This window comes from Salvia hispanica, chromosome 2 (assembly GCF_029641045.1).
Source record: "Salvia hispanica isolate PSC_SH4W2 chromosome 2, Shi_PSC_v1, whole genome shotgun sequence".
Lineage (NCBI taxonomy): Eukaryota > Viridiplantae > Streptophyta > Magnoliopsida > Lamiales > Lamiaceae > Salvia > Salvia hispanica.
The window spans coordinates 23,780,358-23,806,614 of NC_142693.1; the positions used below are offsets into that span (position 1 = coordinate 23,780,358).

General features: G+C 38.0%; 1 protein-coding gene and 4 pseudogenes across 1 annotated transcript; 4 read left to right on the forward strand and 1 right to left on the reverse strand.

The window, feature by feature from the left end:
• Positions 1 to 897: 897 nt before the first annotated feature.
• Positions 898 to 1,425, forward strand: LOC125189677 (receptor-like protein 9DC3 pseudogene; annotated as a pseudogene).
• Positions 1,426 to 2,770: 1,345 nt separating this feature from the next.
• LOC125189683 (receptor like protein 27-like) lies at positions 2,771 to 8,557 on the forward strand (annotated as a pseudogene).
• A 7,492-nt stretch (positions 8,558 to 16,049) lies between these two features.
• Positions 16,050 to 16,988, forward strand: LOC148931858 (receptor-like protein 33). Its single transcript, XM_089064924.1, has 2 exons — positions 16,050 to 16,351; positions 16,403 to 16,988. Exons 1-2 carry the CDS (start codon positions 16,050 to 16,052, stop codon positions 16,986 to 16,988), a joined length of 888 nt encoding a protein of 295 aa, XP_088921050.1.
• A 2,143-nt stretch (positions 16,989 to 19,131) lies between these two features.
• Positions 19,132 to 19,753, reverse strand: LOC148931859 (uncharacterized; annotated as a pseudogene).
• Positions 19,754 to 24,015: 4,262 nt separating this feature from the next.
• LOC125189691 (receptor-like protein Cf-9) lies at positions 24,016 to 24,837 on the forward strand (annotated as a pseudogene).
• The last annotated feature ends 1,420 nt before the right edge of the window (positions 24,838 to 26,257 follow it).

A 26,257-nucleotide genomic window follows, 5' to 3' on the forward strand; every position in this document is an offset into this window, starting at 1 on the left:
TTAAAGTCATGTAACTTGTCTAATTTTCCCGATTTCATCAAACATTTGGATCTGGAAGCACTGTATCTCTCCAAAAACCGTATTGCGGGGAAATACCTAGTTGGATTTGGGGAACACAACTTTGGTATTTGGACTGCTCCTTTAATCTTCTAACAAATCTGCAAAAGCCTTATTATATCCCTGCTTCTCTTCGGGTCATATACTTGCAGTCTAACCAGCTTAGGGATGAGTTGCATCTGCCCATTTCATTTGAATCTGGACTCTTTTACTTGTATCTTGCTGAAAACAACCTAAGTGGATCAATTCCAACCTCCATCTGTAATGCCACACGACTATATAATCTCGACTTGTCTAAAAATAAATTAAGTGGATCAATTCCAACTTGCCTCTGCAATGCCACACAACTCAATTCTCTTAGCTTGTCTGGAAATAAATTAAGTGGCAGCATACCCGCTTGCCTACTTATAAACCTTGAGGAGATCGATCTGAGTCGTAACAACATCAGCGGAAGCATACCCCCTTTCCCACTTGTAAGGATTATGGTGCTCGATTTGAGTGAAAACAACATCATTGGTAGCATTCCAGATATTTTCTCTCCGGATGATTGTATGCTACGTTTTTTGGATCTTAGCTATAATATTTTAGAAGGGAAGATCACAAAGTCTCTTGACCATTGCAATTGGTTGGTGTACATGAATGTCGGGAATTAACAACATGATAAACGACACTTTCCCGTGCATGCTACCATCTCTCTTGGCTGTTCTTGTTTTGCACTCCAATAGATTCCATGGGGATTTAACATGTCACATCAATTGGCCGAATCTCCAAATTCTTGATGTATCTACAAATAATTTTAGTGGAAGTCTTGAGTCAATCAACTTCTATAGTTGGATGAATATGGAGCTACCCAGTGATAATACAAAGAGAGGCGTCCATAGTTACAAGTTGCCTAGCTCCATGACATTAATCGTGAAAGGGCAAATGGTGGATTTTAACAAGATTTGGAAAGATTTTAGTACCATTGATTTGTCTTCCAATAGTTTTTGTGGAAAGTTACCAAATGCAATTGGTGATCTTACATCACTTCATCATCTTAACTTCTCCCACAATGCCCTCAATGGAAGCATCCCAAAATCATTTGGTCAACTGAAGAATCTCGAATCACTCGACCTCTCAGTGAACCAACTAGCAGGCCCAATTCCGGATGAGATTGGAGGGCTCACATTCCTTTCAAAATTGAATCTCTCGTACAATAAGTTTGTTGGAGCGATCTCAAAAGGGCTGCAAATCCAAACATTCTCGGCTGACTCATTTGAAGGAAATTCGGGGTTATGTGGTTTCCCTCTCGACAAAAGAAGTAATACTAATGTATCGCCGCCAGCGGGATATGATGACAATGGGGAAGAGAAGAGGGAGATAGAGTAGGAATACGTGTGTGCTGCGGTTGGATATGCTGTGAACTTGTGGGAGTAGGAAGCATCGTGTGGCTGCTTTTATTCTGTCGAAGCTTCAGAGAGAAATATTTCGGCAAAATAGAAGAGGTTGTAGAAGACATGTTCATTGCTAGAGACATGAGAAGAAGACGTGCAAGAAGAGAAGCAGCAAGGAATCGAGCCAGGAGAAATTAGTGTTGGAAAATTTAGTGTGTTTCAGCAAGGAATCGAGTCGGGAGACATTAATGTAAGAGAGTAAAATAAATAGGCTTAGCTTGTGTGGTTCCTTCCCTATATGTTTAATTATGATTTATGCGCATGTTTTTATATTAAAGTTTGTGGGTTGTACAATTTAATGAATTTTGGAATGTACTGATTATTTGTGGTGCATGTTAGCATGTTGCAAAACTTCATTCAATTATTGTCTCTTCAATAATGAGTTGGCACTTCAAATTTTGCTAAGATTTTGATGCATATTAGTATAGCACTTTCATCATCAGTAGAAAGAAAAAAGTATTGACCCAAATAGATACTATATTTTGTTTCTTCAAAAGATAAATATGCTTTTTTGTGGGCATGGCCCAACTCCAGAATTTGGACCGAACTAACAAAGGCATAATCCAGCCCAATAAAAAATAAGGCTTACCTATAATGTTGGAAATGTTATCTCTGTTTTATGTAAGAGAAGAGAGTGAAACAAAAGGGGTTTAGCTTAGCTTGTTTCGTTCCCTATGTGTTTAATTGTGTGCATAATTTTATCTTAAGTTTGTAGTTTGTAATGAAACGATGATTTGTGTTGCATGTTAGTACAAAAAGTTTCTCCCATGTTTCATAGTAGTATAATGGTAATAGTAACAGAAAATTGAAAGATTGTTTTGTCTCATTAACAACTAAATAATCTATTATAATCAATTCAAGGTTCTAATGCCAGAAATATAGTTGTTTTTCTTAATAGTTCTGTGATTGGGGCAGAGAATGACTTCAAGTCAATTTCGTGAACTTTGGGTTAAAGCCATATATGAAATGAGTTCTATCATTTTCTTCAAATCCAAATCATATAAAAGAAATCCCATATCACTTTTCATGAGTTATCATTACCCTACTATAAAGAAGATCAAGAAAATAGACTATAAAATATGTAAAATTCTTAATGGCTTTAGTAATGTGGGGTACCACTTGAACTCAACCCAGGGAATACTCTAAAATTAAGACTAATTAAAGATTGTTAAACCCCTCCCCACGTCAAAAAAAAGAAGTAAAAATAGGATTGCCTATTTAAACCCACATGCACCTATCTTCATTTGTACACAAAATAATTATCAATATCCTCTTTCACAATGCTTTCAAACTTGTGGTGGTGCATTTGCATACTAATTTCGTCCTTAATTTTCACAACAAATTCATATAATAACAAATGTCTCCGCCATCAGGAAATCTTGTTGCTTCAACTCAAGGATGAGTTGATCTTCGATTCTTCTCTTTCAACAAAGCTGGTGCGATGGAATGAAAGTGGTGAGTGCTGCAAGTGGCACGGTGTGGAATGTGATTCTTCTGGCTATGTCGTTAGTTTGCTGCTTGATGGTGAGGCCATTTATGGTGGAATTGGGGATTCGTCGAGTCTCTTAGATTTAAATATCTGCAGAAGCTCAACCTCGCCTTCAATTATCTGTACTTGAACTACACTCCCATTCCAAAAGGTATTGGCAATCTGACATATTTGACACATTTGAATTTGTCATATGCTGGCTTTGGTGGGCAGGTTCCTTTTGAAATTTCATTGTTGACAAGATTGGCTAGTCTCGGTATCTCCACCTCGAGCACCCTAATTTGGAGATGCTTGTCCAAAATCTAACAAAGCTTGAAGAGCTACATCTTGATGGTCTCTATATGACTTCCTTTAATGAAAAGAAAAAGTGGGGCCATATTATATCATCATATTTACCCATGCTCACCTCATTGAGCATGGTTGGTTGTAATCTTTATGGCCATTTGCCTAAATCCTTTTGGCAACTTCATTCCCTTTCTATTCTCCGACTAGATCATAACAATCTTTCAATGGTAGCGGTTTCGGATTTGTTCACCAATTTTCCAAGTCTGACCACCTTGACTCTTTATAACTGCAGTTTAAAGGGTTCTATTCCACCCACCTTTGCTAACCAAACCAAGCTGATTCATGTCGATTTGTCGTTCAACTCGTTGAAGGGTTCTATCCCATCCACCTTAGGTAACCTAACCAAGCTGATTTATGCTGATTTGTCATTTAACTACTTGACCGGCTCACTTCCTTCTACATTGTTTGAAGGACTTTCCAATCTTGCTCGCCTAGATTTGAGTTATAATTCATTCTCTGGCAACATTCCCTGCTCTCTGTCGGGTCTCCCTTTCGTTGTTGGAACTTGATCTTAGGAAAAACCAATTTAATGGTACTTTTCAACTAGACAACTTTCGAAGCCTTCCCAATCTCATATTGCTTGGTCTATCTGATAACAGCTTGTCGGTAGATGTTGGCAACATCAGTTCAAGTTCACATGGATGTTTCCGGTTAAAAGTGTTATACCTAGCTTCGTGTAACTTGTCCAACTTTCCCGATTTCATCAAACATTTGAATTTGGAAGAACTGAATCTATCAAACAATAGTATTGCAGGGGAGATACCTAGTTGGATTTGGGGAACACAACTTAGGTATTTGGACCTCTCATATAATCTTCTAACAGATTTTCGAAAGCCTTACCATATTCCTTCTTCTCTTGAGATCCTATACTTGTAATCTAACCAGCTTATGGGTGAGTTGCAGTTGTCCATTCCACTTGAATCTAAACTCTTGTCCTTGTCTCTTGCTAATAACAGTTTAAGTGGATTAATTCCAACCTCCCTCTGCAATGCCACACATCTTAACACTCTTGACTTGTCCGGAAATAAATTAAGTGGTAGCATGCCCCTTTGCCCACTTGATAATATTTGGTTTCTCGATCTGAGTCAAAACAACATCAGCGGCGAAATTCCAGATATTTTTCCTATGAAATGTCTGCTACAATATCTTGATCTTAATGATAATAATCTAGAAGGGAAGATCCCAAAATCCCTCGAAAGTTGCAAGTCGTTGAACTACATGAATGTTGGGAACAACATGATGAATGGCACTTTCCCATGCATAGTATCATCGATCTTGGGTGTTCTTGTTTTGCACTCGAATAGATTCCATGGGGAAGTAAGATGTCGCGCTAGTTGGCCAAATCTCCAAATTCTAGATATATCATCGAATCTGTTTACTGGTGGTCTTGACTCAATCAACTTCTCAAGTTGGAAGGCTATGGTGCTACCGAGTGATTGAAAAATGGGCCGCATTAATTACAACATGCGGAGGTCTAGCCTAACATTAACCATGAAAGGGCAGATGGTAGATGTTTAGGGGTATTTCTTTTTTGCTTCTAGAGCAAAACTTAGGTTCCATTTTTGTCCTGCGTTTTTTTAAAAATCCGACTTTGGGAGAGACGCATTACGGTCATGCGTCTCCTTTTAATGAAACGCACGAGCGTCATGCGTCTTAGGGTAAGACGCATAAGCGTCATGCGTCTTTGAATTTTTTTAATTTTTTTTTTAATTAGAAGACGCATAAGCGTCATGCGTCTTAGGGTAAGACGCATAAGCGTCATGCGTCTCTTCGTCGAATTAAACAGACGCGACAGAGGCAGTAGCTTCATTCTGCGCAACAGAGGAAGAGAGAAAGCGATTTTTTGGTCGATTTCCGGCGATTCTCGCCGATTTTCGGCCATTTCCTCTTATCTTTCGGTAAGTTTTGTTCAATCTTTCAACATTTCTCACTTATTCGTTGTTTATTGCATAACTTTAGGGTTTCTAATGCCAAACTTGTCAAATTTACTAAATTAGGGTTTATAGAAAAAAATTGTCTCTAATTGTTATTATGTTGTATATTTTTTTATGCAGAAATGTTGCCAGTATTTGTGAGTTTGTATTGGGGTGGTAGAATAGTTCAACTTCCTCAAGTGGGTATTGGTTATGATCCACCTCGTGCAAGAGGCTCTATCGTATTGAATTCATGTGTCTCATTCTCTGAATTAGTTGCAATGATATGTGCTAAGATAAGAATAAATATGAATCAACATTCAATTGAAATATCATGGAGGCATTGTCTCTATGGTACCGGTATGAGTTACATATGTACTGGGGTTGACAGTGATGACAGTGTGATGTTTATGTTTAATGAGGCTCAAAATTCTACTCGTCATATTGAATTATTTCTTGAGTATTTGCCTTTAAGAAATGTAGAAATCCCACCAATTGTTGATTACGGTGTTGGATCATCTTCGAAGGTTGAATATATGAGCTTTGATTGTGGTATGAATGAGCAAGCAGATGTTGCTGATGCTACTGATGTTGGAATGAATAATCAAGTGAATGTTCAGGATAATGTTGATGTTGATGTTGTACGAAGAGACCGTGATCCACCATTGTCGTCTTCATCATCTGACACTATTTTAAGTGATGATTCTCAAGCTGCTGATATTTCCAGTGATGAGGAGGTAATATATAAACCCGTCGTGCAAGGTGAGCAACCACTTTCAGAATACGATCACAGTGGGTTGAAATATTTTTGCAAATTACCGAGTGGTCCTTTTGGAGTAGTCAGGCAGCATGCAATTTGCATATGGAGTCCACAGAAACTACAACACCAACAATGTAAAAACCAAATTAATTTCATAATATATTTATAAATTAAGTTAAAAAAAAAGACAGTCACCTGCCCAGGTTTAATCAAAGATATTTGATCACGGTAATGCTCAACCGAAAATCTAGGAGCATTTCCTATGTGCGTAGTTCCTTTCCACCTATATTTATAAATTAAGTTAAATAAAATTGATGTAAAAAGCCGTTGTCCCAAGATACATAAACAAATAAATGTTTAAATACGTACCTAGCGCCACATGGCATATATGGCTTGTGCACGAGCGATCCTATGAACGACAGCCTCAATGTGGGCATTCTTTCCCACGCCCATAGCTGCAGAAGCACCATAGGCCCACCCAACTCTTTCCTCTGATCCACAGAAGCTCCACACAGATAATGATAAAGGTACGACAAAGCCGCACTACCCCAACTAATATTCTGCACTTCGTCCGGATCCTCCAATGCATTCAGCCACGTATAAGGAACCTTGCACCCCGTGATGTCTGGTAGAATGAGTCCTCCTAACAATATTAGGGCATGGATACGTGCCCTTTGGATATATACATATGTAGGTAGGTCATCACCCAAAGGTATCCTCGTTTGACTGATCAGAGCGGTCATCAGCAAACCGCCTTGCTTTGTCTCTGACCCTACATCTGGTAACCATCCCAGCAAAGCTTGGCACTTGCTAGGCCAATTGGGATATCCGACATGACAGTCACGACCTGTGAAAACGTGACCGTCCGCTCTCAAGCCCCAAATGGCTTGCATATCTTCTAAAGTCACCGTCGCCTCTCCAATCTGTAGATGGAAAGTGTGCATTTCCGGCCTCCAACGCTCAATCAAAGCCGTGATAAGCTCATTGTCGACCTTCATCGACTTCCCACAATCCATCACGCCTTTGAAACCAAATCTCTCGAGCCAATACATCACATTGTCATGAATATCCACCTCCCAAGTCTTACTTTCCATTCGTCGAACTTTGAAAACATGTGTTGTGCCATCATTCAATAGTTTATTTGAAATGTGTTTTCTCTGAAGAAATAGCACTGACGGATCTTCGGGTCCATATAATAACGGTCCGCTAGAACTTGAAGTTGCCATCTAATCTAATGACATATTCACAAAACAACATAATATGTTAATTCATTAATTGTGGAAAAGAAAGAATTTAGTTGCCTAATATTCTACACTTTCCAGTAACATATCTGAAAGTTAGTACTAAAGTTCTAGAAACTCTCTAACCAAATTAGGTCCTAAACAAACAAGTTCAAGAATGTAACAGAGGAAAACAAGCAAAATCACAACCAAAAATCACAATATCCGTATCTCAAACATATCAAAAACTATACTATACAATGAATTTCACCAATAAAATCCATTATAACTAACAAAACAACAAAACATCGGTCAAAATTGAACAATTTGCAATAAACCCTAATTTACAAAATTGGGAGAAATCTACACAAAAACATGCAATAAACACCTAATTAAGGGATAAATATTGAAAGATTGAAGAAAACTTACCGTAATATGTTGGAAATCGGCGAGAATCGCCGGAAATCGGCCGGATAATCGCTTTCTCTCTTCCTCTTTGCGCAGAATGAAGCTTCTGCCTCTGCCGCGTCTGTTTAATTCGACACAGAGACGCATGACGCTTATGCGTCTTCTAATTTAAAAAAAAAAAATTAAAAAAATTCAAAGACGCATGACGCTTATGCGTCTTACCCTAAGACGCATGACGCTCGTGCGTTTCATTAAAAGGAGACGCATGACCGTAATGCGTCTCTCCCAAAGTCGGATTTAAAAAAAAACGCAGTACAAAAATGGAACCTAAGTTTTGCTCTAGAAGCAAAAAAGAAATACCCCTAGATGTTTATAACATTTGGTCAAGTTTTGGTACCATTGATTTGTCTTCTAATAATTTTCATGGAAAGATACCAAATGCAATTGGAGATCTCAACTCACTTTATCAGCTCAATTTGTCCCACAATGTTCTCGAAGGAAGCATCTCAAAATCATTTGGTCAGCTGAGTAATCTCGAATCACTCGACCTCTCTGTAAACAAACTAGTTGGGAAAATCCCAGGGGAGCTCGGGGGGCTCACATTCCTTGCACACTTGAATCTCTCCTACAATATGTTTGTTGGAGTGATCCCAAAAGGTCGTCAAATTCAAACATTCTCAGCTGATTCATTTGAAGGAAATTTGGGGCTATGCGGTGTCCCTCTCGACATAAACTGCAGTAATACTAATGTACCACCACCGGGATATGATGAAAATGGGGAAGAGGAGAAGGAGATAAAGTGGGAATATGTGTGTGCTGCGGTTGGATATGTTGTGGGAGTTGGAAGCATCGTGTGGCTGCTTTTGTTCTGTCGAAGCTTCAGATAGAAATACTTTGGGAAAATAGAAGAGGTTTTTGAAGACATGATCTGATAGGAATTAATATGGGATTAATTCCTATCTAGAGAAATTATATGAAAAGAGATTAGAGAGGGTGGAAACTAGCGTGACTTTGAGAGATTTGAGAGAACTGACGGTTTCTCCAAGAGGGAGAACCGGAGGAGAGAACGAGATTAATAATTTAATTCTTCATTCTGCTTGATAATAATAAAAGACTCCACACATATTTATAATATGTGTGGTACAAAAAGATCTCTATAAACTAGGAAAGCAAATCAAAAGCAAATCAAATCCTAACCACTATGGAAAGTAAATAAAATCATAATAACTAAATAATACTAAAACATAAATAGACTAAATAAATATACGGAGAGAATATCAGCTCCCTTCCGGAATAAAATAGAATATCAGGTCCCTATCAACTCCCCCACCGTTGAAAACCACCTTGCCCTCAAGGTGGAAGTCGGAAAAATAATTTTTCATCTCGTTGTCTTTGTTTAGATCTGCAAATAAAATTGTATCGCTTGTGACCTCAACGAATGATGGAGAAACCGTCTTCAGACATGAGATCTCTTCAGCGATTTCAGTGACATAACCAATGATGACAACATTGATTTTTGGGCTATGAGATTGTGGAGGACATTTGGTTTCCACCAAAGCCATTGCCTCATCCAATGCTTGAGGCGATTCGTCGTCATCTTTTTCCGTCTCGTCGATGACGGGATCAGACTTGACATTTGTTGTTGACACATCGTCATTTTTTGCAATAGTCTCGACGACAGAATCCGATGTGGCCTCCTTTTTAGCCATGGCCTCTTTTTTTGCTAAATATGCAACTGCCTCCGAAATTTTGTTGAAAAGTTTATTCGTCTCGGCGAAGTAAATGACATCCTCATCAAAGTTATGATAAACAGCATCCAGAAATTCTTTCCATGAGCAATTAGGATTCGAGCGTCGATACTCGTGGAGCCATACAGATGCTGGATGGTCAAAAAATAACCTCACAAAAAACAAACGATCAGTATCAGAAAACAAATGATAGTCAAAATACTCCTGAACATCCAAAATCCATCTCACGGGGTTAACACCAGAAAACCGAGGAGGAGAGTCCGGAGGAGAGTTTGACAGCAAGACGGACATGGTGGTAGAAATCAATAGGAGGATGAGAACCTAATGAAAGCACCAATTTGATAGGAATTAATATGGGATTAATTCCTATCTAGAGAAATTATATGAAAAGAGATTAGAGAGGGTGGAAACTAGCGTGACTTTGAGAGATTTGAGAGAACTGACGGTTTCTCCAAGAGGGAGAACCGGAGGAGAGAACGAGATTAATAATTTAATTCTTCATTCTGCTTGATAATAATAAAAGACTCCACACATATTTATAATATGTGTGGTACAAAAAGATCTCTATAAACTAGGAAAACAAATCAAAAGCAAATCCTAACCACTATGGAAAGTAAATAAAATCATAATAACTAAATAATACTAAAACATAAATAGACTAAATAAATATACGGAGAGAATATCAGCTCCCTTCCGGAATAAAATAGAATATCAGGTTCCTATCATGATCATTGCCAGAGACATGAGAAGAAAGCGTGCAAGAAGAGCAGCAGCAGTGAGGAATCCAGCCAGGAGACATTAGTGTTGGTAATGTTATCATGTTTTATGTAAGTGAGTGAAATAAAAAGGGGGTTAGCTTAGCTTGTGTGGTTCCCTATGTGTTCAATTGTGCGCATGTTTTTATCTTAAAGTTTGTGGGTTGTAATCATTCCTATGTATTGAATATATTTTTTTTCTTTTTTAATCTTTTTTATCCCATGTCTCGTGCTATTATGTTAGAAAGCTTAGTGACAGAATGGTTTAGCAAGATGTGTAGAACAGGGCTTACCCAACCCAATCCAAAACAGGGCTTACCCTGTTTTTTTTTTTGTTTTTTTTTTATAAATAAATAATTAAATAAAATAAACCAAACGTTTATATCATATGCTCGGGCATACCCGAGGAAGAACAAAAGACATAGCCACAAGTCGGCTAGAACAAAGCAACTTGGAACAACCAAGAACCAAAAAAGCAAGGGGCGGGGCCCCAACAAGACCGATCACATTTCAAATCACCCATTGAAACCCAGAATGGGCGGGCCTCGTTAAAACCCTTTGGGGATAAAACCCAATGGGATAAAACTCCCCAAGGGAAAAAAGAGTACCCTAATGAGTGGCTCAAAGTGTGTCGAGGACCAAACAACCAAAACCCGAGAAACTCCATCATCTGTCTGGAAGGTGGAGAAGAACCTGCTCGTGCGAGAAACGTGAGTACAAGATGCTATAGGTAGCTTCCTTGTTCTCAAAGATGACCCTAGCTACATCCCATACTTTCCCATCAAAGATAACCTTGTTCCGCGTTCTCCAAATGATTGCCACTGAAGCCATGAGAGCAATCCTCTTTGCCATCTGAACAATCTGTGATCCTCTAGTCTGTCGTCCGGCCCATTTGATGACACTCCTAATCGTCGTCGATCTCCTCGCAATGCCAAGCCAGAGCATGATCTGTCCCCAAATTGCCCATGTCTTCGAGCACTTGAAGAAGAGATAGGGAATGGTTCGTATTTCACAAATCAAACTGTATGAAAAACATCCCTCTATGAAAAGATTTGCAAATATATAATTTACTCAAGTCATCGACACATATTACAAAGTCATCTTTCTTTTGTTTTTCTAGTGGAAAAGCACAAGGCAACTTTTATGACACGGCATTGCTTAGTTTTTCTACGACAATAAAATTTTCAAGTAAGAAAATGATATTCCTACTATCCTATTAATAATTATTCCGTCAACTGACACCTCAAGTCTATTTCCAAGTCTTTCCAATTCTATAAAGTAATTGCACTGAATTTACAATTAATTCACAACTCCGTATTCATAAAAATAAAATACTCCCTCTGTCCACTCAGGGGCGTAGCCAGAATAATATATTAAACGGGGCAAAAATATATAGAGTAATTTTATGAGTTTTAATAAGGGGGCATTTAATGAAAAACTTATATATATTTGGAAAATTTTAGCAAAATATAGAAGGGTGAGTGGGAGTGAGAAGGGGAAATTGCCCCACCTTGGCAAAGGCTAGATCCGACCCTGTGTCCACTAATACAAGGCTAATTTGGCCGGACACGAGTTTTAAGAAATGTAGTAAAAAATGAATAGAAAGGGTTAGTGGAAGGTGAATCCTACTTTTATAATATATTAGTTTTACACTTAAATATGAGTGAAATAAAGTTAGTGGAATGCGAGGTCGATTAACAAAAATAAATAGGACATTTATTGGTGGACAAACAAAAATGGCAAAACGAGACACTATTGGTGGATGGAGTACAAATTTCTACTATAAACTTTTGACAAACAATATGTATTGGTGATATATGTAGAAAAAATCATTTTTATTTCTACTATAAACTTTTGACAAACAATATGTATTGGTGAAGGTCTTTCCAATCTCGTTCATCTAACTTTAAGGGAAAATTCACTCTTTGGTAACATCCCCCGCTCTCTTTCTGCTCTCCCGTCATTGTTGGAACTTGATCTTAGTTCCAACCAATTTAATGGCACTTTTCAACTCGACAACTTACAAAGCCTTCCATATATTGCTTGTGTAGTGTTCGTATAGACGAGTTAAATGCATGGTATACCAATTACCGACACATCTGATGAATTAGGTGATAAATGCCTTCTGCAGGAAAACATTAGAAGCTGAGACCTACTCAATGTCTCTATTATTGTTCGCGGCCAGGTATAATCTCACCAAATGCATATGCAAAATCACACAGTATAAGGGTGAAATATAATGCAAAAAAACTAAAAACATAATCATCTAATCACAAAATCTCGCCAACTGCATATGCTCTACATCCAACCAAATATTTCAATATATAATAGGTTAATGTTCCTGAACACATAAGGGCCACTGATTCTCTTTTTGTCATGTTATGAGTTCAATATTAAAATTTCAAGTAGTTTGAGATTAAGGCAGGAGTGTATTACCTATCTTAGCTTTACAGTGTTCAAAGTTCAAACTGACTAGGATCTAATATTTTTTAAGGTGATCAAGGTTTTCCACTGTAAGCCACTCTATATATTAAAGACTGAGTGCAGGCAGAGATTCATCAATGCGATCTGTGTTTCTCTTCCCATGTGTAGCATTCCTTTCACCAATTGGTCATAACCGGATGGAGCAACAAACCTTTCTGACACATATGTTGGCATGGGATCCTCTCTTTGGCCATAAGCTGCCCGTTCTGGAATAGAACTGGATCCAGTTAGACCAGGGCCCACCCTGCCCAATCTCACAGAAGGTATTCTCCATCAGAGCTTTATCCAAAATCTGCAAGATGACCCCAGACAGTGTAACAAATTATCGACATTGACTTGCTGAACTTGCTGGAACAGTTTCTCAAATTTTTGAGATGTGAGTTTGTTCAATATGCCCTTCAACTGCATCTGTTCCTCTTCTGAATCATCAGTAACCAAAAATGTGGGGGCTAGGGTGGGGGCTTCTCTTATTTATAGTGCTCAACAAGATCTTTAGGTAAATAGAATAGAATATTTGGTAAGATTTATTCTCCACAATTAAATAAAACAATATTATGGAGTAGGGGAGAAGAAATACCAAAAATAAGCTCTAAGGCACAAATCATGGGATTTTCGAAAATTTGGCTCCTTAATTAGCCAAGATTTTATTTTGGTATATTTTACGGAGTAGAATAAAATATCACGGAGCAAAATAAGAATAAAAATCCTACCCCATTGGCATAGTAATAGGCATGTAATATGTGCCTTAAATAAGGCATAGATTTTTGAATATTAACTAAAATAGGATATGACAAGATCTCTTGAGGTATGGAAAGATTTGATAGAATATTTTAATTCTAGGTATGGAAGGAAATCAAATAAGGGATCCATAAAAACAAAATAAATTCTTCCTTCCCAAGAATAGGTGATTTTTCAAAAATCACCTTAGAAATAATAGGGTGTGATTTTCTCATCAAGAAATAAGGAAATAATTAGGTTTTGGATTTAATTTGGATAAATATCCCAAGAATTAAATTAAATCCGGAAAAATAGAATTCCTTCTCCAAAAATCCAAGGGTTCGAAAATCTCAATATTTAGATGGCTAGCATTTATGGAAATTTTTCTCTAATATTCTCACTCACCCTTAAACAAATAAATTTCACCTCATAATTTAATAAATCACATGCCACATCACCTAATTAACAAGTTTGACTTTTCAAACTCCCCGGTCAAGGAAACTCATGCAATAAATTCATTTAGCAAATAATTCACATCTCCCACGTCATCAATAATAAATTTTAGGGCTCTAAAATTAGGGTTCGGAAATTCGGGATGTTACATAGACGGTTCTTAATAAATGTCTCATTTCACTTTTATTACTTTTAGTAAATAGACCCAAATTTCACCTACTCATCACACTCACATTTTATTATAAAACTAAGTAGGATTAACACTCCACTAACTAGTATATTATCCATTTTCCTTAACAAAATCAAATAATTTCCTAAAATCTGTACCGGTCAAATATGGAACATTTAATAGGGATCGAAGAAAGTACTCCGGAGCCACTATAGTTGAAACAAGAAACCTAAGAGTAGAAGTAAGGGTTGCCATATTGAGTTGCAACTACTGATTTCAAATAAAGAAGAGCAACCCAATAAGCAAGTGCACTAAATTTGCAAGTAGTTTAAGATATTTGCTTCCCTCCGCACCATGTTATTTGAGGAAGTGACTCAAGTAACATGAGAAAGTCCGAAATAGAATACGACTGAGACCGATTGAGTATAAGTTATGATTCTAAGCTTTAATTTAAATCACTCCATATTCATGAAAATTAAAAATTTGTATAAATATTTAGGCTAACACTATATAGAAAATATTGTTGTAGTATATAATCGTCTTTTGTGGAAATTACAATTATGAAATATAGTTGTGTCATGAAGTTTTAAAAGATTTAATAGTGTTTGTGGAAATTCCTGGTCTCCTGGATTAGGACATATGGACCTCAAGTCAACTCAGTACTGTAAGTTGTAATCCACTTCTGTAATTGTGGAAAAGATATCCAAACTGTCTATTTAAATCCAAATTCACATATCTTCATTTGTATACACAAAAAAAAAAGGAATTATCAATATCCTCTTTCACAATGCTTTCAAACTTGTTATGGTTCATTTGTTTCCTAATTTCTTCCTTTATTTTCACTACTCATTCTTATAACAACAAATGCCTTCGCCATCAAGAAACCTTGTTGCTTCAACTCAAGCATGAGTTGATCTTCTTTCCCTCTAGTTCGACAAAGTTGGTGCGACGGAATGTAAGTGATGAGTGCTGCAAGTGGCCCGGTGTGGAATGTGATGCTTCTGGCTATGTCGTTAGTTTGCTGCTCGATAGTGAGTCCATTGGTGGAATTGAGGATTCATCGAGTCTCTTCAGATTTAAATATCTGCAGAAGCTTAACCTCGTCTACAATGATTTCGCTGATGCCATTCCAAAAGGTATTGGCAAGTTGACTTGTTTGAAACATTTGAATTTGTCATATGCTGGTTTTGGTTGGCAGGTCCCTTTTGAAATTTCGACCTTGACGAGATTGGCTAGTCTCGATATCTCCAGTCCGTTGGGCACGACTCTTAGCCTTGAGCACCCAAATTTGGAGATGCTTGTCCATAATCTAACAGAGCTTAGAGAGCTCAATCTTGATGGAATCAATATCACTTTTTCACATGAAAAGCGAAAATGGAGCCACAATGAATCACCACATTTACCCAACCTCACCTCTTTTATATAGCATGGCTGAATGTAGTCTTCATGCTCCTTTGCCTAAATCCTTTTGGCAACTTCATTCCCTTTCTATTCTTTGACTAGATCGAAACAATCTTTCAGCAGTAGCACTTGATGACTTGTTCACCAATTTTCCAAGTCTGATCACCTTGACTCTTCGTCACTGCAGTTTGAAGGGTTCTATACCATCCACCTTTGGTAATCTAACCGAGCTGATTCATGTCGATTTGTCACTAAACTCCTTGACGGGCTCACTTCCTTCTACATTGTTTGAAGGTCTTTCCAATCTCGTTTATATAAATTTGTGGAAAAATTCATTCTCTGGTAACATCCCCCGCTCTCCTTTTGTCCTCCCATCACTGTTAGAACTTGATCTTAGTTATAACCAATTTAATGGCACTTTTCAACTCGACAACTTTCAAAGCCTTCCCAATCTCACATTGCGGTCTATCCGGCAATAGCTTGTCAGTAGATATTGGAAATGTCAATTCGAGTTCATATGGAGGTCTCGAATTGAAAGTGTTGTACCTAAATTCATGTACCTAAATTCAAAGCCTTCCCAATCTCACATTGCTACACATCTCGAAGGGATCAATTCTACAGTTTAAGTGGATCAATTCCAATATCAATTAACAATAATGCATTAGAAGGGAAGATCCCAAAGTCCATCGAAAGTTGTATGCGGTTGGCGTACTTGAATGTTGGGAACAACATGATCAACGACACTTTTCCATGCATGCTAACATCGGGGTTATTTGCTCTTGTTTTGCACTCCAACAGATTCCATGGGGATTTAAGATGTCATGGAAATTGGCCATATCTGAAAATTCTAGATGTATCATCGAATCATTTTAGTGGAAGTCTTGAATCAATCAACTTCTCTAGTTGGACGGCTATGGTGTTTCCGAGTGGTGAAGATTTCGAAGGCATATTAGGCCACAAGCTTGACGTGACATTAATCATGAAAGGGCGAATGATGGAGTTTCACAAGATTTGATCAGACTTTAGTACCATTGATTTGTCTTCCAATAGTTTCTACGGAAATATACCAAATGCAATTGGTGATTTTCCCTTACTTCATCAACTCAACCTTTCCCACAATGCCCTCAATGGAAGCATCCCAAAATCATTTGGTAGGTTGAGTAATCTCGAATCACTCGACCTCTCTGTAAACCAACTAGCAGGGCCAATCCCAAAGGAGCTTGTAGGGCTCACATTCCTTTCAGTCTTGAATCTCTCCTACAATAAGTTTGTTGGAGCAATCCCAAAAGGCCACCAAATTCAAACATTCATGGCTGACTCATTTGAAGGAAATTTGGGGTTATGCGGTTTTCCTGTCAGCATAAATTGCAGTAATAATACTAATGTACCACCAGCAGGACATGATGAAACAATGGAAGAGAAGAAGGAGATAGAGTGGGAATACGTGTGTGCTGCAGTGGGATATGTTGTGGGGGTAGGAAGCATCGTGTGGCTACTTTTATTCTGTCGAAGCTCCAGAGAGAAATACTTTGGCAAAATAGAAGAGGTTGTTGAAGACATGTTCATTGCCAGAGACATGAGAAGAAGACGTGCAAGAAGAGCAGCAGCAGCAAGGAATCGAGTCAGGAGGCAATAATGTTGGAAATATTATCCGTGTTTTATGTAAGAGTGAAATAAAAGGGGTTTAGCTTAGCTTATATGGTTTCCTATGTGTTTAATTGTGTGCATGTTTTTATATATCTTTAAGTTTGTGGGTTGTAATGAAGAAGAATGGAATGACACTTCCAATCATTCCTACGTATTGCATATATCTTTTCGTCTTTCTGCTATTAGGCTATGGACAAGTAAGAAAGCTTAGTGAGACGTTATCTATTTTAAATGAATATTTGGTTTGTATATCTAACCTTTTTTTTCATACGGATAAATGATGCACTCTTTTTTAAACCTTTGACACATGTGGGCCTGGCCCAACACCGGAATTTCAAATGGGACTAGCAGCCCAATCCAAAATAAGGCTATTCCAGCCCATTTGACCACCGCATAATTTATCAAGTTAGGAGGGATCAGGTCAGTTTCATGGGCTAAACGGGGAATTCGAGTCAATCCATTGACCTAAATCTTGTCTAACTAAAATTTATGGTTTTGCCCGGCCCTAAATCAAGCCAACTCATCAAGATATGTCATGGATCCAAATGCAATGATACGGGCTCCTTACAGCCCGAACCTGTCACAGCACAGCCCGAACAGCAGCAGCATCTATAGGAGGAGGAGACATCGGAGGAACAGCTGCACGAAGAAGGAGCATGGGCAGCAGCACCAGCTGCAAGAAGTGATCGGCCGCGATGGCAAACGAGACGGCCCGATCGCTTTGGGGATTACGTGGTTGCACAATAGAGTGGAGATATAAACTCATATAACTACCATGTTTATCTTTTTTTCATGAAATATCATTTTACAAAATGATAGGTATTTGAAAAGGTATTATACATTTCTCCATTTTGAAGAGATATCTTTACCTCCCTATCAATAGAGAGATAAAATCATATAACTACCATATTTGCCTTCTTTTTATGAAAAACCATTCTCCAAGGGAAAAGTATTTGAAAAGTATTATATTTTGTGTTTTTTAATGCATTTTATCTTTTAAAACTAATTTACCTTTCTATATACCTTTTTTCGTTTGGTATATGTTACTCCCTCCACCCCGGGAGATGACACATTTCTTGGCTGGCACGAGATTTTAGGAATTATTGGTTAAAGTGTTTAATTGGAGAGAGAAAATGTTGGTGTAAGTATTAAAATAGAGAGAAAGAAAGATGAATATTTTAATATGAGTGAGAAAAAGTGGTTGGGTGTATTAATTGGAGAAAGAAGGTTTCTGAAAAAGGAAATGTGTCATTTAGTTAGGACAAACTAAAAAGAAAAACGTGTCATCTTAAACGGGACGGAGGAATACTTTTTAGAATGGTATATTTCACTTTTTGAGAAGGTAAATACATGATATACATTTTCTATAAACCTTCTCTCCTTGGAGATGCTCTTAGTCTATCATTAATCCATCTAGGATTGAATTATGCAATTGAATCATATGAACCAGACACACTACATATTTAATCTGATATACAATCTTGCAAACCGAACATCCCCTTAGTCGTTGTAAATCAGGTTGGACGCTTAAAATTTAAATTAAATGAAACTTTTTTTGAAGAAGAAGATCGACAATTGTTCACACATCTACCCCATAATAATCAAACCCCCGACCTATAAGTTAGAGGGAAGCGTCTTACCAATTAAGCTGTGTTTCGTTATCAATGAAATACTAAGTCACCACCATAATGATTGCATAAAATAGTGGAAGACCTCAAGTCAATTGCTAAGTCTTTGTTACAGACGTGCTCCGTAACGAGGCCGGTTAACTAACTTCTCGGAGGGATAAGGTGATCGAACCTTCGACGTTCTCGAAAGATGGACCACGAATTGCTGATTTTCGGACGTTCTCCGACGAACAACAACTAGGGACGAAAGATAATATTCTTTGCTCAAGACAAGTTTAGGAAAAGTATTTGATTGATAATTGATTGGCTCCAATTGATAACAAGATGACCTATTTATAAGTTAGAATTCTAACCTAACTTATTGAGCAAGAAAATAAATATATATGGGAATGATACGGTGAATCAAAATTAACTAAATAGAATAATATTCTATGGATATTCCCTAATACTAATATGTAAAGGATGATCGTATCAACTCCCCCACGGTTGAAATCCACCTTGACCTCAAGGTGGGAACCACGAAGACACTAAGAGAGTTGAAAGCCGACTTTGGCGAGGCATCTCCTCCTGGATCAAACACACACCGAACAGTTGAGCGTCTCCCTTCATCACCTCCGTAAAAAATCAATATAGGCAGACTGATGTGTTCATCCAAATTCAATGCTAAAATGGAAAGCTCTGCCACACATCCCTGAATGTGCAAACACAACTTGTTATTTCGCGGAGGAATCAACCTTGCATCGGCGTTGAGCGATGGTAATCGAGGATTCATATTTGGAACATCACTGACACTCAAATCCACATAGACACAAGCAAGTCCCTGCGAACCGGTGTGAGCATCTCCTGTCTTATCCAATTCTTCCGCTTGTAACTTAAGCACATCCTCGAACAACCTTCGCTTCTCTTCCAGTTCCACTTGACTGTCCTGCTTTTTCATATCAAATCCAGCCTTATTGTCATCAACAAGGTTTTGAATCTCCATGCTCTCTCTCTTGCTCGGCTTTTTAGTCAACACAATGAAATCGTTTTCTTTCGTCGCTAAACCAGATCGAAGGGCTTCGACTGTATTCTCTTTCTCGAGCAGCTGCAAAAAAGTTTTATTGACCTCTTCTTCTCTTTTGGCCATATAGTCATTCCACAAACTAGTAAATACGATCAACTTCTCCTCCCTCTTCTCTTCACAATTATGCGAATCAATTTCCCACTCATTTTTCCTTGAGCTTGAGACACCCGCTTGCAGTTGATGAGGAGAGGCGCATAATGGAGCTTTCACGGACAACGATAGCAAGGGCTGGCAAGGACTCAATGCGGCGTAGGGCGGAAGCTCAATAGTCGATGTTGTACTTGGCTGTTTTAGCGGACGATCTGACTGCAGCGGTGGCTTCTGGTCGAGCACGAGCTGCGGTCGTGTGGGGGTACGGGAGCTTGGGAACGTGGGTCGCAGGTTCTGGTTTTGGGGCTGCTGGCACAGCAGGTCTGGTGGAGTCGGTTGTGGCGGAGGTTCTGGCAGTGGGGAAGTGCGAATATCTTCAATACGGCGACCGGACGTTTGGGAGGGTGGACCCCAGCAAGTCTGCCTTTTCGCATCCAGAAATTGCTGCTGATGCGATTCTGGAGAAAACCAACCCGAGTTCGGGCTTTGGCGTGCGCAATGCGGCTGTCGGAGTGGCCGTTCCTGCTCCACAAACTGATCCCTAGAGGGGAAGGCATTGCGCGGCGGCTGATAGGCATTCTGTCGGGTGGAATACCGGCGAGCAGGTAGCGGCTCATATGCGGCCCGACCGAACTGTTGCCGATAGCCCGGAGGGTCCCAGCAAGGCAGCGAATAGTACCGCAGATCTTGAGCCGGCTGTGGCTGTGGCTCCGGCAGCGGACGAGGGCAAAGCTTTCTGCGGGAATCGGAGCACGCATAGGGCTGCTGTGTATATGTTGCTTTTGACGTATGCAAGTTTGTCACACGTTGTTCGATTTTGTCGCAACGTGATTCCAACCTGGAGATAGCGGCATCAAATTGATCGAACAGATGTTCATAACGCCCCAACCCGGTGTAGTTGCATGACATGATGACTTTGAACGGCGGCGGTGAAACTCGGGCAGGTGCTATGACTGAATTTTTTTTTTTCGTTTGAACGGCGGCGGTGAAGAAGATGGATGATTCAGCGGCTGAATTTTTTTGATATTGGTGTATAATTTGGGTAATATGAATGAAGAAGATGGATGATTTGGCAGACCTTAATTTTTTTTTTTTTTTTGATATTGGTGAATAATTTGGGGGATATAGAAGAACCAAGATGGAGGATGAGTACGGGATGAAAGCTTGATATTGGTGAATAATTTGGGGGATATGGAAGAACGAAGATGGAGGATGAGTACGGGATGAAAGCACCAGTTGTTACAGACGTGCTCCGTAACGAGGCCGGTTAACTAACTTCTCGGAGGGATAAGGTGATCGAACCTTCGACGTTCTCGAAAGATGGACCACGAATTGCTGATTTTCGGACGTTCTCCGACGAACAACAACTAGGGACGAAAGATAATATTCTTTGCTCAAGACAAGTTTAGGAAAAGTATTTGATTGATAATTGATTGGCTCCAATTGATAACAAGATGACCTATTTATAAGTTAGAATTCTAACCTAACTTATTGAGCAAGAAAATAAATATATATGGGAATGATACGGTGAATCAAAATTAACTAAATAGAATAATATTCTATGGATATTCCCTAATACTAATATGTAAAGGATGATCGTATCAGTCTTCCAATTCTATAAAGCAGAGTGCACTAAATTTACAAATAGTCCACGATATTTGCTAAATATAACATACAGTCCCTATATTCTATATTGGAGTATATCAATAAAATGACACCGTTTTCTGTTATTAGAATTAAATTACTGAAGTTTGTTGAAAATTATACTCCCTCCGCCTCTAAAAGTTTGTCTCATTATTCCATTTTCGTCTATCCCACAAAATTTGTTTCATTTCACTTCTTGTCCATTTTGATCGTGGATCCTATATTTCACTAACTTATTCCTACTCATATTTTATTATAAAACTAATACTAATATATAAAAATAGGACCCACATTCCACTGATTTTTTCAACTCATTCATTATATTTCTTGAAATCCGTATCGGGTAAAAGTGGGTCAATAATTGGAGGCGAAGGGAGTAATTCTGAAATATCGTTCTCATTAACAACTAATCTTTTTATGGCCAATTAAAAGTTGCGATCGTGTTTGTGGAAATTAATGACAGTCTTTCTTTATTCAAGTGGTGGTCTTAAAAAGTTATCTGATAGGAATTAGCCTATCAGAGGAATTATTTGAGTGAATTTGTAGAGAGAAAAAGAGAACAATCCTAGTTGAGGTTCTAGGGGGCGTTTTCACGCCAGAAGAGAGAACGAGATTAATATTTTAATTCTTCATTCTGCTTGATAATAATAAAAGACTCCACACATATTTATAATATGTGTGGTACAAAAAGATCTTCTATAAACTAGGAAAGCAAATCAAATCCTAACCACTATGGAAAGTAAATAAAATCATAATAACTAAATAATACTAAAACATAAATAAACTAAATAAATATACGGAGAGAATATCAGCTCCCTTCCGGAATAAAATAGAATATCAGGTTCCTATCAACTCCCCCACCGTTGAAAACCACCTTGCCCTCAAGGTGGAAGTCGGAAAAATAATCTTCCATCTCATTGTCTTTGTTTAGATCTTCAAATAAAATTGCATCGCTTGTAACCTCAACGAATGATGGAGAAACCGTCTTCGGGCATGAGATCTCTTCAGCGATTTCAGTGACATAACCAATGATGACAACATTGATTTTTGGGTAAGATTGTGGAGGACATTTGGTTTCCACCAAAGTCATTGCCTCATCCAACGCTTGAGGCGATTCGTCGCCATCTTTTTCCGTCTCGTCGATGACGGGATCAGACTTGACATTTGTTGTTGACACATCGTCATTTTTTGCAATAGTCTCAACGACAGAATCAGATGTGGCCTCCTTTTTTTGCTAAATATGCAACTGCCTCTGAAATTTTGTTGAGAAGTTTATTTGTCTCGGCGAAGTAAATGGCATCCTCATCAAAGTTATGATAAACAACATCCAGAAATTCTTGCCATGAGCAATTAGGATTCGAGCGTCGATACTCGTGGAGCCATACAGATGCTGGATGGTCAAAAAATAACCTTACAAAAAACAAACGATCAGTATCAGAAAACAAATGATAGTCAAAATACTCCTGAACATCCAAAATCCATCTCACGGGGTTAACACCAGAAAACCGAGGAGGAGTCTGGAGGAAGTTTGACAGCAGGACGGGCATGGTGGTAGAAATCAATAGGAGGATGAGAACCTAATGAAAGCACCAATTTGATAGGAATTAGCCTATCGGAGGAATTATTTGAGTGAATTTGTAGAGAGAAAAAGAGAACAACCCTAGTTGAGGTTCTAGGGGGCGTTTTCACGCCAGAAGAGAGAACGAGATTAATATTTTAATTCTTCATTCTGCTTGATAATAATAAAAGGCTCCACACATATTTATAATATGTGTGGTACAAAAAGATCTTCTATAAACTAGGAAAGCAAATCAAATCCTAACCACTATGTTTGTTGGAGTGATCCCAAAAGGTCGTCAAATTCAAACATTCTCAGCTGATTCATTTGAAGGAAATTTGGGGCTATGCGGTGTCCCTCTCGACATAAACTGCAGTAATACTAATGTACCACCACCGGGATATGATGAAAATGGGGAAGAGGAGAAGGATATAAAGTGGGAATATGTGTGTGCTGCGGTTGGATATGTTGTGGGAGTTGGAAGCATCGTGTGGCTGCTTTTGTTCTGTCGAAGCTTCAGATAGAAATACTTTGGGAAAATAGAAGAGGTTGTTGAAGACATGATCTGATAGTAGAGAAATTATATGAAAAGAGATTAGAGAGGGTGGAAACTAGCGTGACTTTGAGAGATTTGAGAGAACTGACGGTTTCTCCAAGAGGGAGAACCGGAGGAGAGAACGAGATTAATAATTTAATTCTTCATTCTGCTTGATAATAATAAAAGACTCCACACATATTTATAATATGTGTGGTACAAAAAGATCTCTATAAACTAGGAAAACAAATCAAAAGCAAATCAAATCCTAACCACTATGGAAAGTAAATAAAATCATAATAACTAAATAATACTAAAACATAAATAAACTAAATAAATATACAGAGAGAATATCAGCTCCCTTCCGGAATAAAATAGAATATCAGGTCCCTATCATTATCCAAGCAAACTATTTAAACCAGCATTCACCTATCATCATTTGTACACCAAAAAAGAAAAAGAAGAAGAAAAAAAGAATAATCAATCTCTTCTTTCACAATGCTTTCACACTTGTTGTTGTTCATTTGTTTGCTAATTTCATCCTTCATTTTCACGGCCCAATCTAATAATAACAAATGCCTTCGTCATCAGGAAACCTTGTTGCTTCAACTCAAGCAAGAGTTGATCTTTGATTCTGATTTTTCAACAAAACTTGTGCGATGGAATGAAAGTGATGAGTGTTGCAAGTGTCACGGTGTGGAATGTGATGCTTCTGGCTACGTCGTTAGTTTGCAGCTCGATGGTGAGGCTATTTCTGGTGGAATTGGTAACTCGTCAAGTCTCTTCGGATTTGTAGAAGCTTAACCTTGCCTACAATGTCTTCAGGCAGAAGACTATTCCAAAAGGAATTGGCAATGACACATTTGAATTTGTCATATGCTAGTTTTGTTGGGCCGGTTCCTTCAGAAATTTCATTTTTAACCAAATTGGCTAGTCTCGATATCTCTGACGACTACTTTCGTAATACTCTTAGCCTCGAACACCCAAATTTGGAGATGCTTGTCCAAAATCTAACCGAGCTTAGAGAACTCTATCTTGATGGTGTCAATATGACTTCCTTCCATGAAAGGGAAAGTTGGGGCAATATTATATCATCACATTTACCCAACCTCACCACTTTGAGCTTGGTTCATTGTAGTCTTCATGGCCCTTTGCCTTAATCCTTTTGGCAACTTCATTTCCTTTCTATTCTTCGACTAGATCAGAACAATCTTTCAGCAGTAGCACTTTGATGACTTGTTCACCAATTTTCCAAGTCTGACCACCTTGACTCTTGAAGGCTGTGAACCTATGGTCACAGGCATACCCGGGCAGGTATAACTCGCTGACTCCCGCTATGCCTTGGCCTTCTACCCGGCCGGGTGCTCCATTGGTGCCGGAGCTCTACACGGTCGGGTATTGCACGAGAAACGCCATTTTTTGACTATTTTTCTTGTTTTTTTTTTCTACACAACTCAACTAACGCATCAAACTCCAAAAATAACAATTAATTGGCTGGAAAACGACAATTCAAGCAATAAACTTGACATTAAGCACATCAACAGAGCAATTATACCAATGAAAATATGAGTCAGTCAATAACACTTCCAACCATTCCTATGTATTGCATATTTCTTTTGTCCTTTTGCTATTAGGCTATGGACAAGTAAGAAAGCTTAGTGAGACAAAGATTCTATCAGCAGCTGCAACGGTACACATTATCCATTTTAAATGAATATTTGGGATGAACAAAAGGATAAATGATGGATTGTATACTTAACCTTTTTTGTGCCTTTTTTTGAGTCTGGAGAAGATGGACTTTTTTCTTCATACAGATAATAATGCTTTCTTATTTACACCTTGGGCATGGCCCAACTCCAAAATTTCGAATGGGACTAACAGCCCAATCCAAAATAAGACTAACCCAGCTCATTTGACCACCATATAATTTAATAATTTATCATGGAAAAAAATATGAGAGATGCACATGTACTATACTTCATTCTGATATTCTAAAACAATTGAAAAATGAATAAATGTAAAATACAAGCAATACATATATATAAACATTGTAAGGATAATAAATTATAAGCACAAAAAAATGGAAAATTTTCAAATAGTATAAAAAATGAAAAACAGACAGGTAGTTTAAACAGTTTAAAATATGTTTAAACTTTAAAGTAAGATTATTAGTCTTTCAAGTCAACTCTTGAAGTTTTTGATAAATAGTTATCTTTGAAAACATCAAAACCCCATGAAATGACCACATAACTTTTCAAATTAAGAGAGATTGGTCCGAATGGGTGAATATGGGCCAATCGACTGGTCCTTAATCTTGTCAAAGATATTGCCCTACCCGATCCAAAAATCGAGCCCATTCATCTCAAATAATAATGGCCCAGCTTTTCCTTAATCAAGATATGATATATTGATATTGGCTCAAATAATGAATCTTGAATTTATTTAAGTGGGAAGAATTGGCGTTTGGTGAAAGTCGAGTGATTGAGGAGTGATTAGATATTTTCTTCTATTGAGGAGACAATTGAGAAAATAAGTAAGGTGAGAATTAATCCTCTCTTTGCGCAGAGTTATCAATTTATTTTCTAACTGGGAACGGTTGAAATTGGAAACCTTGACATCTTTATTAAATAAATGCAACATGGAAAAAAAAACTTACACATAAATAATTAAAGTATGATCTCAAGTCATCGTCATTTAGTATAATTAAAGCATGAACCATCTCAATTCTTATACTCATTCT